Raw genomic sequence first — 15,000 nt, 5'->3', positions numbered from 1 at the left:
CTACACTGATATTGCTACTTTACTTCAGTAGTACTTGTGAGTACTTCTTTCTCCTCAGGCTGTGTCTGTGTTTCCTTCACTCTGACGTGTTTTCTGGCGTGTTCCACAGACCCTGGGTCAGCAGCTACTTCAGGAGGTTCCCCATGCATATCTACTGCCTTCCTGTCCAGGCTGCCAATCACAGAGCCAGGAGGCGGGGCCTGGCAAACAGGAAATGATGGGCGGGGCTGGAAATATGTTGAAAAGATAGTTTCAGTTTGTTTTGTTTTGTATTTTTACCTGGAAAGTAAAATAACTGCCTCCCTCAGACTTAATTTGATGCTTCTGTTCTCCTTAAAGTACAATAAGACACATTTTTACAGCAGAATACTAACAAGAAAGCTTCACATGACGGATCTGATGCCATGCTCATGTCACCATGTGACCGCATACGGTCCAGTCTGAACCACTGGACTGTCCTGAATACTGTTGAACTGGTTTTTGTTCTTAATTAAAGTGGTGCTTGTAATGGAAAAACTGGTTTCAGTCTGGTTTTAAAATCTCCTATCAACATCATTCATATCTTTTACTTCAGTGAAAGTACTGCCACACTGAAAATACTCCCCCACAAGTAACAGTCCTCAGAGAATGAAGAGTATAATTAGTTAACTGAGCCATTTTTATTTTTGATAAAAGCTATGCTAGCTTTATCGCTTTATTTCCGACTTGTGTGTAAATATGTTACCATAAAAATACAATCAATCAGCTGAATTACTGGTACATGTTTCATGTATTTGCTTAATTATTTCTTCATAAGATAAAATCCTTTAAGCTGAACCAATGATTTTTTTTAATACACCTCAAACTTCAAACACAGTCTGTGTGACTGAGTTAAAATAAAATTCATCTCATCACAAGGTCCACTCAGCAGCTTTTCTGGAGTTTTGATTGAAGACATATTCTCCACCGGATGGTGGCGGCTTTGTGTTCTCCTTGACCTGCAGTGAACGCAGCATCACGTTTGTACGTAACTGCGTCACTCCCCTGCCAACCCCTTCTTCTGTGTGCGTGCACGGCTTCAGCCCCTGAATCACAGACATCATGGTGAGCTTTTACCTTTATTTAATCTGTTTAAACCCAGATGAACTGTTGGAAACTGTCGCTTCGGCTCTGTGTGGAGCCGAGCTCACGGACACTCTGTCAAACACACCACAGATCGTCTGCGTCGTTCGAAGCGTCCGTTTAGCTTTCTGTTAGCTTGACGTGCTAACCGGTGAGCAAGCACATGGACGTTATGAATGCGCTAACGGCTAAGCTAACCGCTTCAAAGCTGTTGTTTCGTGTTACACAAGGTCTGGAGACACTGTGGAGTTTGCTGCAGCTGAAGTGATCTTAACTGAAATGTTCTTGGCTGTATTTTTCAGACGCTGCTGGTTCTGGTTCTTCTCACTTAGCCCGTTAGCATGCTAGGTTAGCTTGTCATCTGGGTTGTGGCTGTCAGAGAGGAACAACTGAGCGATTGTAAGCATTGATGAATAAAGTGTAAAAACAGAAAATATAATGTGTGAGTGAAACAACACGAAGCTCTCCTCTAAACCAGCCCTGTCTTCCGCCTCAGTCGTCAGTAGTTTTTAATGTGTTTTATTTTTTAACAGTTGATTGAAGCTTCTAGCGGTTTCTGAGATGAAAGGGGCAGGGCTCGGTTGATGCTGCGTTCAACGGTGCTCGGAATAAAGTAGACGTCCACGCCTAAATGGTTTTTCCCGTTGCGTACATGGCCCCTTAATGGTTGATTTAACTATTGATTAAGATGTCTTTGAAGCAAGTTAACATTTTGTCTGTATAATTTGTCTCTGCAGGCGTCTTTATCGATGGCCCCGGTCAACATCTTCAAACACGGAGCTGATGAAGAAAAAGCTGAAACCGCTCGACTGGTGGGTTCATAAATCTGTCGTTTGGTGTTGTAACAGTTAGAGGAAGATGAACCGCTGAAACTTTATCTAACTGTGTTTTTTTTCTATTGTTTATTTCCTCTCCAGTCATCGTTCGTGGGCGCCATTGCCATCGGTGACCTGGTGAAAAGCACTCTGGGCCCGAAGGGGATGGTAGGTCACGTTAATCACTGGAGCTGATTATTGTTTAACGCTGCATGTTTACGCGTTGAACTCGAGTTGCCTGTTAAAGATGAAAGTTGTTGTGATTCTGTTTTGGCTCGATTTGCTCATTTAAGTTCCTCGTCTTTCTCTTCAGGACAAGATCTTGCTGGGAGGAGGTAAGGGCGGCTCGGTGACGGTCACCAACGACGGAGCGACCATCCTGAAAGCCATCGGGGTCGACAACCCCGCCGCCAAAGTTCTGGTCGGTGAGTGAAGCTGCAGAACATCTGCTGGTCAAAGTGGCTGCACAGGACGTCGAGCTTTGTATAACCAGCAGGAAAAGACACTTAGAGTCCGTTTAAAGAGCTGGAGGACGACAGCAGACGTCAGAAATAACAAGAGAAAAAGCAGAAAAGCTCAATTTTATACTGTAAAAATGTTTTTGTTCTGTGAAAATGATCAACAGCATTAGATTTGAAATCCTGTTTGTGTTTGCAGACATGTCGAAGGTTCAGGATGATGAAGTCGGAGATGGGACGACCTCCGTCACCGTGCTCGCCGCGGAGCTGCTGCGGGTAAAACTCTGTCGTCCTTTTATGAAAACTGAACCGTGAAGGTCTCGAAGCGTCGCCGACACTCACTGCTGCTTTTTAACAGGAGGCCGAGCTCCTGATCGCCAAGAAGATCCACCCGCAGACCATCATCTCCGGCTGGAGGAAGGCCACCCAGGCGGCCAGAGACGCTCTGAGGGACGCCGCCGTGGATCACAGGTGAGACTGTGGCTCATGTTTACCTGTCTCCTCTGTCTGTGACCTTATCTGTGTCCCCCCGACGACGGAGAGGAGACGAGCTGATGACCCTGACCCTCCACGTCACCAGCACCAAACCTTCAGCTGACATATTTCCCATCACTCCTCTTCTCTCCATCTCCCTCTGCCTTCCCGTCTCCATAGCAACGACGCGGCCCGTTTCCAGGAGGACCTGCTGAACATCTCCCGGACGACGCTGTCCTCCAAACTGCTGACTCACCACAAAGATCACTTCGCCCAGCTGGCCGTGAACGCCGTCATGAGGCTGAAGGGCTCCGGAAACCTGGAGGCCATCCACGTCATCAAGAAGCTGGGCGGCAGCCTCACCGACTCCTACCTGGACGAAGGTGAGGAGTGTGATGTCATAACTACCCAGACTGATGTCCCAGGTTTCTGATTGGCTCCTGTAACGTTACATGCTCTTCTTCAGGGTTCCTGTTGGACAAGAAGATCGGAGTGAACCAACCAAAGAGGCTGGAGAACGTCAACATCCTGATCGCAAACACCGGCATGGACACAGACAAGATCAAGGTACGCACGCGCACACACGCGCACACACACACACACACACACACGCACACACACACGCACACGCACACACACACACACACACACACACACTCTCGAACAAACATGGGGCTGTTCATCACATCTCACCAAACAGCGCCCACAGCTCAGCACCTCCTGCAGCTTTTTCTTTTCTCTTTCTCTGGAAGGCTTTTATTTTGAAGCAGCAGCAGGAAGTGTCGGTTTAAAAGGAACTTCACAGTGAACGCACCTGCTGTCGGGGGGGGGGGGAATGGGGGGAGACGGTCATGTGACTTCAGCTGTTGTTAATAAAGTTTTTGTAGTCTCAAACTCAAAACATGTCTCCAGAAATGACAGGAAGTAGATCATCAAAACAGATTTACAATGTGTGTGTGCGTGCGTGTGTCTCAGATCTTTGGCTCCAGGGTTCGCGTCGACTCGACGGCGAAGGTTGCTGAGATCGAAATGGCAGAAAAAGAGAAGATGAAGGAGAAGGTCGACCGGATCCTGAAACATGGAATCAACTGCTTCATCAACAGGTGAGCACACACACACACACACACACACACACACACACACACACACACACACACACACACACACACACACACATACACACACACACACACACACACACACACACACAGAACAAATACAAAGGTTGGAGCATTTCTCTGTGTCGTCCAGCAGAGGGCGCCGCAGCTCAGCGCCTCCTTCATCACTCGCTCCTCCATGTTTTTCTCCTTCTGTTTTTCCTTCACAGACAGTTGATCTACAACTATCCAGAGCAGCTGTTCGCTCAGGCGGGCGTCATGGCCATCGAGCACGCCGACTTCGCCGGCGTGGAGCGCCTCGCTCTGGTCACCGGTACGCACACACACACAAACACACACGCACACACTTTCTTATGATGAACGAATATTTAGTCAAATAAAGATTTAAGTTGTTTATTACATGAAAAAACAGAATCTGAAGGATCTGATATAAAGATTAATGACGAAACAGTGAAAACAACATTTCCAATCAAACCGATCTGTTGAAATGATCAATTATCCATATCAGTTGATTAATTGATAAATCGTGTGTGTGTTCAGGGGGAGAGATCACCTCCACCTTCGACCACCCTGAGCTGGTCAAACTGGGTCACTGCAAGCTGATCGAGGAGGTGATGATCGGCGAGGACACGCTCATCCACTTCTCCGGCGTCGCCATGGGTACGTCTCATCTTTTAACGCCTCAAATAATTTAATTTCTTTTATTTTAATGAACCGATATTTTATTCTGCCACATAATTTAATCAGGTCATGATGGTGAAGAAAAGCTCCTGCTAAAGGCAGCTAGCTTAGCATGAAGGTAACCACCTTAGCACGATGGTAGCTAGCTTAGCTGGTCTCATCGTCCGTTCATAATCTCTGTTCACACAGGTGTGGAGGGCGGAGCGGGCGCCTGCACCTCAGCGAGTCTTTCAGTTGACCTTTGACCCCTGACACTCTCCTCTCTCCCTCAGGCGAGGCGTGCACCATCGTCCTCCGAGGAGCGACTCAGCAGATTCTGGACGAGGCCGAGCGCTCGCTGCACGACGCTCTGTGTGTGTTAGCTCAGACGGTGAAGGAGCCACGCACCGTCTACGGAGGAGGTAACACGCACGCACACACACACACACACACACACACACACACAGGTGTGTCTGTGGCACTTTCAAAACTTCATACACGAGACACACATGCACGACGTCTCTGATTCCTCACACGCACACACTCACCTCCACTCTCCTCTCAGGCTGCTCTGAGATGCTGATGGCCAAGGTGGTGACTGATCTGGCCAATAGGACGCCAGGAAAGGAGGCAGTCGCCATGGAGTCGTTCGCCAAGGCTCTGAGGATGGTATGGACATCTCCCTGCTGTCTTTTAAAGGGTCATTCAGTGTTTGTCAGGACAGACCAGGATCCAGTGTCCTTCCTGTCTGCGGTGGAAAATGATGCGTCTCATCTCTGGAATCACAGTAACATTGACTAATAAGCTTTAAGAAGCTTTTTGATTGGACAAGATGGTTTCTGTGCAGAGAGGAAATAAAACCAGATAACTGATCAATCAGATCCTTTGACGATCAGAACTCTGAAAAGTCTTGTTGAACTCATTTTTCTCCTCCAGCTGCCGACCATCATCGCTGACAACGCCGGCTACGACAGCGCCGACCTGGTGGCTCAGCTGAGAGCTGCACACCAGGAGAACAAGACCACCATCGGCCTGAGTGAGTGACCGAACATCAATCAGCTGAAAGCCTCCTTAATATTATTTCAACAGATGCTTTAATGCACAAGTATGAAACCTGAAACGTTTCACCTTCACGTTGATGACTGTTTTTCCCTGCAGACATGTCTGAAGGCTCAGTGGGAAACATGGCCGAGCTGGGGATCACAGAGTCCTTCCAGGTGAAGCGTCAGGTGCTGCTGAGCGCCTCCGAAGCCGCCGAGATGATCCTGAGAGTCGACAACATCATCAAAGCTGCGCCCAGGTGAGTCCACCGCACCTGAGAACACTTAAACGTAGCACACTGCGAGGAGGCAAACAGGCAAACTGCCCTGAAACAGATCACAATCATCCCAGTGTTTGTTTACTGTTTACTGACGGTTGCTGTCATTTGTTTTTGTAGGAAGAGAGTTCCCGACCATCACCCCTGCTAGAGGAAGAGGAGGATGAAGATCAGGGCAGGAGTCGGTTTTGTTATTTATCACCTCTGTAGTTCAAATTAAAGAAATGCTCCACTGTTTTTTCTCTGTTCAACTCTCACTGTGGAAGCACTGCGCAGGCTAGCTGGCTAACGCTAGCTAACGATCAGACCCAGGCTAGCTTCAGTGGCCCCGCTAATGCTAGCAAGACAGAAGTGGATCACACTGCTGATGTCAGACGTGTGACGCTGCTGTAAAATGTTGCTCAGCACAGTTTGTGATGCTAACATTAGCCGAGGCCGCAGCACTCGCTGGAAGCTGCTTATGCTAACATTAGTCAGCTGACGTCACTTAGAACGGAAGTTTGGATGTTGTTTGTTTTGTTTACTGAAATAAATGAACCAGTCCTCATCAGAGATGTGTTTGTCATCGTCTCTTCTCTCGGTGTTTTCTGCCTCCAGTGACGCGGTCTGACAGCAGCGTTCTGCATGGTTTCCTCTGAGAGTAAATACAGTACTTCAGTACATGTACTGAGTTACTGTCCACGCTGTCATGACTTCCTGTTGACACTGTTTGCCTCATCAGGTCAGAGTGACCGAGACCGCCGAGTGTCAACAAACCGAATTTACCCAACACGGCTGTCCTGGACTCCATCCAAATGTCCACACGTCTCCAAACTCACCGAGTCGAAAACGCCTCAGATCGTCCAAATCCAGACTTTACCACATCTTAAATAACCGATGAACCTTTAAATCTAAGAGTAGGACAATCTTCAACATCTGGAGATACGTGGTTTTCACTGGACAGGAAGGGTACAAAAAAAATAGACATGGAGTACAAAGTACAACATCTGCCTCTGAGATGTAGTGGAGTAGAAGCTTGAAATGGAAATACGCAGGTAAAATACTGGAGTAAGTACTTTGAATTAGTACTTGAGTAAACGTACTTGCCTACGCTGCAGCAGTGCTTTCACACACCGAACGCTAACGCAGTCAGTTCTGGGGGTGGGTTCCCTCACTGAGACGTGATCCAATCAGAGCAGCAGTGAATCCTGATAAACAGCCACCAGACAGACGGACGGACAGACAGACATGATGAGGGTGGTGCTGGTGGTGCTGCTGACCTGGACGTGGACGAGCTCGGCGCTGGTCAGGTAGGAAGAACAGCCTCCGCCTTCATTCATATCAGGACTTTCTTTACGTTGAGGCCCTGCAGCCACCCAACGAGCCGCAGACATGTTCATTACAGCCATGACTCAAAACTGACCTCGACCGTCAGTCTCAGTTCAAGTTCTTATCGGGGTCCCGAAAACCTTTAAGTTTTAGTTTGTTTGTGTGAATTTGGCCTCCATGTTTGAAAAAGTTCAGCTGGTTGAGAAGATTGCTGCCACTCTCATTTTTAGCAGACTTAGCTTAGAAAGACTGGAAACAAACTGCTAGCTTAGCTGTGCCTACGAGCCGTGAAGCCACAGCACGTTTTTCAAGTTCAATTTGTGGATTAAACAAAATATAATGTGTTAAATAGTGAGCTCCATAGTGCTGATGAACGATTGTGTTTCCTTTAGACAGAATCAGGCTAGTTTCCAGTCTTCATGCTAAGCTAAGCTAACTGTCTGCTGGCTCCAGGTACAGATTTACTGTCAGTGGCCCGGGTCTCTTGGGGCTCCCTGAGGCCCCATCCCACCCATGCACACTGCAAAAAATTAGTTTTTGCACAATTTCTGGGACATTTCAAATGATTACTGAAAAAATAGATTAGAGAGTCTCAAAGTGAGGTCCAGGGACCAACAGAGGACCCTGAGAGCCCAGGCCTATCAATAATCATTGTAAATATGTGGCCGGGGCCCCCTAGTGGCCAGGGGCTCCAAGCAACTGCCTGGCTTGCCTGTCCGTAAGCCCCGCCCCTGTTTACTGCACAGACAACAGTGTGGTTTCAATGTTCACATTTAACTCGTAAGACAATAAGCATATTTTATCATTTTGAACTATTTCTTTAAGAAATAAATAAAAAACAACATTGAATTTTTAAGCCAAAGCTGCTGAAGCGTTGCCTCTGCAGGATCCCTCTGAGGCGGATGACTTCGATTCGGACGCAGCTGCGAGCCGACGGCCTGCTGGCGGAGTTCCTGACGACTCACCGTCCAGACATGTTCAACCGGCGCTACGCTCAGTGCTTCCCGCCCGGCACGCCGTCACTGCGACTCGGACGCTCCAGCGAGAAAATCTACAACTTCATGGATGTAAGAACAACTGACTGCCTCAACATTTCCTTCCAAAAGCTGCTGAGCAAGGCACTAAACCCCCATCTGCTCCTGATGCTGGAGTCCCACCTCCCTCTGAAGGACCTGCAGGAGAAACCTGATTTTAACTTGTTGCAGTGCCTTAAAAGTTCCTCTAGGGGTCACTGTTGTCAGTTTGTTAGGTTTTGTTCCATCATGGCACTTCATGTGCTTTGTATGAAGTCAGGCGTCAAACCAGCAGCCATTTGTCGAGACGCCATGTTTGTCTGTTCTGTGTCTCTGTCGTCTGTCAGGCTCAGTATTTCGGTGAAATCACTCTCGGGACTCCGGAACAGAACTTCTCGGTGGTTTTTGACACCGGCTCAGCCGACCTCTGGGTGCCGTCGTCCTACTGCGTCAGCCAAGCCTGCGGTACCCGAGCACCGCACACACACACACGCACACACACACACTCACAGGACAATATAAAGCGAGAGCACACGACTCGTTCGACTTCGTATTGGTGCTTTATGAGGGTTGTGTTTGTGGGTCAGGACAGTATGACTACATGGTTTACTGTGTTCCTGTCTGTGATAAGAAGTTCAAGGCCTGTGTGTGTGTGTGTGTGTGTGTGTGTGTGTGTGTGTGTGTGTGTGTGTGTGTGTGTGTGTGTGTGTGTGTGTGTGTGTGTGTGTGTGGTCACAGCGTTGCACAGACGTTTCAGGGCATTTGAGTCGACTTCTTTCCGTCAAGATGGTCGAATGTTTGGGATTCACTACGGATCAGGACACCTGCTGGGAGTCATGGCCAGAGACACACTGAAGGTCCGTGTCAGTGTGTCCACAGTGTCCCTGGTTCAGTTTTAGTCGAGTCCTGTGCATGTTGGACCCTTCTCCGTATTCTCATTTCCTTTCTCTTTACTGTCAGTAAAGGTGAAAATGCTCCCTGAGCAGCTGGAGAAGCTGAAGATGTTCTTTCTAATATGCAGTAATCTTGTGTCCTGCAGGTTGGGGGTCTGACTGTCCTGAACCAGGAGTTTGGGGAGTCAGTCTACGAGCCTGGTGCCACATTTGTAATGGCAAGGTTCGACGGTGTTCTGGGGATGGGTTACCCGTCCCTGGCAGAGATCCTTGGAAACCCCGTTTTTGACAACATGATGGCGCAGAAGACGGTGGAGGAGCCGGTCTTCTCCTTCTACCTCAGCAGGTTTGAGTGCCAGTACAACCAGTTCAGGAGCTGGTTGCACAGCTGACCTCTTGTGTTCAGACATCGGCTGTGTCCAGAGGGTTTCAGGGAGTTTCTCAGGAGGTCTTCAGTGTCTTAGGATGGTCTATACCACAGATTAGTCTCTACTTCATGACGTTTGTTGCGTGCTGAGTGTTCGTGTGGATTAATAATTTGCTGACTCTTGTGGGACCCTTGACTGAACATAATCTTGGTAAAAAATTGGAGTTTCTTGATTGGGATGTGATTTTTTTGTTTCCCCGCAGGAGAACGAGTAACAGCAACCCAGAAGGTGAACTATTGCTCGGCGGAACAGACGAGGCTTTGTACACTGGACCAATCAACTGGCTCCCTGTGACTGCCAAAGGATACTGGCAGATAAAGATGGACAGGTCTCCCACGTTTCTTACATGTGATTCTGTCATTCATGAATGAATTGTTGCTGTACTCTCAGTCCGACCCTGAGTGCTCACTTTAAAAACGCGTTCCAGTGTGGCGGTGCAGGGCGTGAGTTCGTTCTGTCCTCGTGGTTGCCAGGCGATTGTTGATACTGGTACCTCCCTTATCGCCGGGCCGACCAATGACATCCTCAGCCTTCAGCAGCTGATTGGAGCCACACCCACTAACATTGGAGAGGTAAAATAAATTCTCAAATTGTATGAACTAAATCTTATGTCTAATAGTAAATTAGACATTTATAATCCGATCTGACCTTTCCCTTTGTGTGTGTTTCAGTTCCTCATCGACTGCGTCAGGTTGTCCAGTTTGCCTCACGTGACATTCGTCCTGGGAGGAAAAGAGTACACGCTGACTGCTGAGCACTACATCAGGAAGGTGGGGAAGGCTTTGTCTTCTTCTGCATGTCTTTGTAGATGTCTGACAGACTTGGTGTAGCAACTGTTAAAAAAAACATTGGTTGTCGTAGAGAAGTACGTAACTGTGGAACATTTTCAATCAAAAGCTTTGCTTGACATTAATTAAAAACAAGAGTTTGTTCAACCATGTTTTTAATGGTTCACGTTAGAAATGACAAATGACCCTGAACATAAATACACAGTGTGATACTCAAATGTCTGTCTCTGTCTCCAGGAGATGCTGGGTGACAAGCAGTTGTGTTTCAGTGGCTTCCAGGCCGTGGACATTGTGTCCCCCGAAGGCCCTCTCTGGATTCTGGGAGACGTGTTTCTGACAGAGTTCTACAGCGTCTTCGACAGAGGACAGGACCAGGTCGGCTTTGCCGCTGCCAAGCACCCGGTCGAAGACTAACCTACCGGTTATCAATAGCTGACAAGTGTACGATCAATAAATACGACACAATGAAAAAGGCCCTAACAGCATTTTGTAATTCTTACGAAGGCACCAACACGAGTGACACGCTTTTGCATCTAGCTAGCAGCATTGTGCTTAAGCTATCCATCATTCTCTGACCGGTTTTACTTCATTTGTGAGAACCTGGCAGTCAGTGTGGTCCATCAGCAGTGTCCAATCACAGCCCGTCCCCCGTCATCAAGACAAGCAGCAGCAAAAGATATTGTATATTCATTACTTCAGTTACGTTTACAAACCGGCAGCTGTTACCACATGAAGACAGACGTTGTGCTAGAAAAGAGTCGTTTCTAGAAACCTGAAAGTCCAGTCAGTAATCCTGAGTACTTTATCTAAGCGGCGCTCACCACAGTTGAGTGGCTGAAGTGTCGTCAGCTGCAGGTAATCTAACGGCCACAAGATGATATCCAAGAAGATGCTGACTGTTTTTAAATGAGTGGAAAACCCTCGACTTTTCTCAACAAATGCAAACTACAGGTTCAGCTCTTGGAGGCTTTTTTCACATCTAATGTCCATCGAGTTATTCTTCCATGAAGAAAATGTTAAGGCATCCAAACGTTCCAGCCTGCCACGCTCAGCCGTGGTGGTTGTTGCTTGCTCTTACCGCCTTTGCCCAAGTTGCAGATTGTTTTGTGTCTTTCATGGTCTTTGGTGTACCATTTTAGGATTAGTGTTTGGGTTTGTCTCTAATGTCAAAGCTGGCAGCTCCAGGCTTCAGAAGATCTCTTCAGAGGCTTCAGCATTTGTGATTCGAATTAACTTCCTTCTTAGTCAAAGTTGTGACTTCTCTTGTTGGGTGATGCTGTTTCCAGCTTGGAGATTGGCTCTGTTAGGGCAGGATTATGTTACTGTGAGAGGTTCTCATACTTCTTCCAAGCTCTCTGATTGGGAATTTGGGTTTTTGATCTCTTTGGTGTCATTGGTTCCTTCCTGGTCGTCGTCCTCGGCCCCTGCCACTCCCTGGAAGTCGTCAGGATTAGGGAGCTGCAGAGTGTCGGTTGGTGGACCGGGTGATGGTCGGTATTGGAATCGAGGCAGGCCTCGTCTCCGCCTCCCCAGAGCCTTGGGGCTGGGCAAGCTGCGGACCGACCCTTTGGACGACTGCCTGGAGAACTGGAGCGAGAACTGGCGTCCCCGCGGCCAGATCGGTGGGCCATTCTGGGCGTTTCGTGTCATCCAGCGGAATGCTTTGGGTCCCAGCTGGGTGGGGGAACAGCAGACTGATGAGCCAGGCCTGGAAATACAAGGAGCAGAGTCAGACCAGAAGGAGTGGAAGGACAGGATTGTCAATTTAAAGGAGAACGCTGAAGCACATTTTGAAAGCTGAGATGGACCCATAAGCCCCGTTTGTCAAAACCACAGTGTGGTGATGTCATTATGGGTGGAGTCACAACGCTTTTAGCAGAAAACCAATGAATAACCTCGGGGTGTCCAAGCCCCATGTCTCCTCAGTGGGGGAGGGATCCAGTCCATTTGGAGGTTTTGCTGCTTCACCATTGCTGGGAGAATCCATGTTGTGACAGATGTTGCCAGTCAACGGCGGGCTGACGACGAGCCGGGGGAAAACAGCAGAGGGCGAGCTTTCAGGGGACGGAGGGTTGCTGCTGACCTCCCTTAAGGTGGACAGGGTGTCCATGGTAGAGGGGGGCATGGCCAAGGAGGAGGGTGGACCCCTGCCCTCTGGATGGATCCTGGATGATAAACTGGATGTTAATACAATCAGACAGCGCTCACCACAGAGCCACCGTGCAGCCCAATAACTGTTTGAAACTGGTCAATATGGGAACCATCAGGGCTTTAAATGCCGTGCCTGAAGTCTGGAAAGAAGCTTCCTGTCGCGTCACTGCTGTGTCGTTTGAAGATGGGTCGAGGAGGTCGGAGGTCAGGGGGCTCCTGAACGCTCAGCAACCTGCGGACTCGACCCAGAACCTACAAACATCAAAAATATGACTGAAAAACATGTTTGGTAAAAACACAATCTGTATGTTCTCTTTCCCTGGAAGGCTGTTTGCATGCGGCATATTAAAAATAGGAATATTGTGGGCTCATCAAAATATTCCTGACTGACAATCAAACAAAACATCTTGGACAGAGGTGATGAAAAACGCTGTATTACCGACTCTTGGCGTGTCAGTATAGAGTCCTGCTGCCGTCGATAACCGTCGTTGACCTCAGCTTCATCAAACTGCAGGATGTCAGAGAGGCTGGAAAACACATGTAGAACTTCTCTAAACTCATTCTCCAACAGCGAATCACAAGACAACGTTACCGAACCCTGACTTCAGGTAACTTTACCCACAGAGTACACTGAAAAATACCTCGAAGAGAAACACTATGCTTACATCTCTGTAATACTGATGAAGAGCGAACAGCTGTTTACAACAGTTAACCAGATGTTGTGTTCTGCCTTGAAAGCTTCCTTCACACACGTTAAAGTTGCCATAACAGGGTTACATAATTGGCTTCAACCAATCAGCTTACTTCAGTTGAAATTGCCCAATGTGTTCCGTATAAAATGTGTGTGTGTGTGTGTGTGTGTGTGTGTGTGTGTGTGTGTGTGTGTGTGTGTGTGTGTGTGTTGACCCCATGTCGGTGGTGGAGCCGAGGAATGAAGGGATGCAGGAGTCGGCGGCGGCGAGCGTGTAGGGCGGGCGCGCCTCGCGGTCGTTCCAGTATATGTCTTTGGTCATATGAGGCAGGTTCATGTGCATCTCATCTACAGCCAGCAGAGACACCTGGACAGGTAGACAGGAAGGATTTCAGTGTGGTTCCACGAGGTTCCAGGTGATTCAACACACAGACAGATTCCCTGTTCTTGTAAAGCAGCTAACACCTGCCGCTGGTTAACAGAAAGGAGAAAACCATCGAGCCTGAAGGTCCGACCGAATATCTCTTTGTTGTTGTTTCATTTCATTCAGCCTCACTGACTGAGTGACTCTTTCAAGATAAATGAGTCTACACTTTAAAGCCTGAATCCAGAGAGTCTGAGCCTCCGTCTGAGCGCTGTGATTGGCTGCTGACCTGAAGGTTTCGGTCGATGATCCAGTTAGCTTCAAAGTCATCATCGTCCTCTCCGAACGGGTTGATCAGCTGCTCCGCTACCTGGAGACAAGGCACAGATCTGGACTTCAGCCTCACTGCGAACAGACTCGACTTCACACACAAGGCGAGATTTCATATTTGAGTTCAACCTTTTCACTGCGTGCTGTGTCCCACCTCAACTATGGCTCAGATTTCCACTAAATCTAAGAAGCACATTGATGTTTCTCAGAGGATCGACCCTTTCATCGATCATTAACAAACATTAAATCTTGACTGATCTGACTCATATCCACCAAGAAAGCTATTAATAACTTGGTACAGTGTGTTATTAATATAACAGGACAAGGTTAAGAGAAGAATAAAGGCCAATCACTCTGTTTAAGTCTCAGTCAGGAGGAACAACAACAAACAGCAGGATGCTGAGAGTCCGGTCGAGTCTTAGAGGTCACACTTCAGATGTCTAAATGTTGTGTTTTCCTGGCTCATTACCTTCATCAGGACACTTTACTCGTTTGACATGGAGCAATAAATAAATGTGGATAGTGAAGAAGAACTCTCTGCAGGCGTATTTTCATAGAATTAAAACAAAGACACGATTTGCAGGTTCAAAGCTAAAGCATGAATCAGTGCTTTAAGAGATAATTAAACTTTTTAAAAGGTTTCTGTCTTCACGAGGAACCAATAGGCTTGGAGCTGAGAGCCCCAGACAGGAAGTGAGAGTGTTGCGGTTCTGGTCTTTTTGTGGGTTTTGTTGACATCGTCAGCCCAACGCTGTGAGGTGAAGTCTGCACCTTCAACCAGCCGGAGTAGAAGAAGAACTGCAGCAGGGTGAAGACGGGGACGTAGAGGTCAAGGTCGTGGCCATGGTAACCCTGGGCGGGGTCGAGGAACTGACGACCAATCAGACAAGCGAAGAAGAAGGTGTAGACAGCCAGAGTGACGACCTGCAGACAGAGACGATAGAGGCTTCACATCGCTGCCTCAGGCTGTGTGGGAGATTCAGAGCTCTGATTGGGTTACAGTAATGATGGAAGATGATCTCTGATGTGATTAGACGAGCTGCAGTTACATCCGTTTTAAACATGTTAGGGATGTGAGACAGGAAATAGA

General features: G+C 47.9%; 3 protein-coding genes across 3 annotated transcripts in view; 2 read left to right on the top strand and 1 right to left on the bottom strand.

The window, feature by feature from the left end:
- Positions 1-1,029: 1,029 nt before the first annotated feature.
- cct2 (chaperonin containing TCP1, subunit 2 (beta)) lies at positions 1,030-6,496 on the top strand. The gene is made up of 16 exons (XM_070991795.1): positions 1,030-1,083; positions 1,839-1,913; positions 2,019-2,084; positions 2,230-2,341; positions 2,574-2,650; positions 2,733-2,845; positions 3,029-3,231; positions 3,315-3,415; positions 3,824-3,951; positions 4,176-4,279; positions 4,507-4,626; positions 4,920-5,048; positions 5,192-5,295; positions 5,563-5,662; positions 5,785-5,926; positions 6,065-6,496. Exons 1-16 carry the CDS (start codon positions 1,081-1,083, stop codon positions 6,093-6,095), a joined length of 1,608 nt encoding a protein of 535 aa, XP_070847896.1. The 5' UTR covers positions 1,030-1,080; the 3' UTR covers positions 6,096-6,496.
- Positions 6,497-8,530: 2,034 nt separating this feature from the next.
- On the top strand, positions 8,531-10,849 carry nots (nothepsin). The gene is made up of 7 exons (XM_070991796.1): positions 8,531-8,730; positions 9,004-9,122; positions 9,305-9,504; positions 9,789-9,914; positions 10,014-10,158; positions 10,258-10,356; positions 10,612-10,849. The coding sequence occupies exons 2-7, from the start codon at positions 9,060-9,062 to the stop codon at positions 10,786-10,788; spliced, it is 810 nt and encodes a 269-aa protein (XP_070847897.1). The 5' UTR covers positions 8,531-8,730; positions 9,004-9,059; the 3' UTR covers positions 10,789-10,849.
- The window catches only part of LOC139350428 (bestrophin-3-like), a 7,475-nt gene continuing 3,261 nt past the window's right edge, over positions 10,787-15,000 (bottom strand). Inside the window, exons 8-14 of the mRNA XM_070991794.1 lie at positions 14,682-14,834; positions 13,870-13,950; positions 13,432-13,583; positions 12,965-13,052; positions 12,659-12,777; positions 12,270-12,539; positions 10,787-12,082 (exon numbers count right to left, since the gene is read on the bottom strand). Coding sequence (XP_070847895.1) covers positions 11,710-12,082; positions 12,270-12,539; positions 12,659-12,777; positions 12,965-13,052; positions 13,432-13,583; positions 13,870-13,950; positions 14,682-14,834 — 1,236 coding nt within the window. The 3' untranslated portion in view covers positions 10,787-11,709. The remainder of the gene's footprint in view (positions 12,083-12,269; positions 12,540-12,658; positions 12,778-12,964; positions 13,053-13,431; positions 13,584-13,869; positions 13,951-14,681; positions 14,835-15,000) is intronic.

Source organism: Chaetodon trifascialis, chromosome 22 (assembly GCF_039877785.1).
Source record: "Chaetodon trifascialis isolate fChaTrf1 chromosome 22, fChaTrf1.hap1, whole genome shotgun sequence".
Lineage (NCBI taxonomy): Eukaryota > Metazoa > Chordata > Actinopteri > Chaetodontiformes > Chaetodontidae > Chaetodon > Chaetodon trifascialis.
The sequence above is the reverse complement of the archived record's forward strand: the minus strand, read 5'-3'. Positions and strand labels throughout refer to the sequence as shown.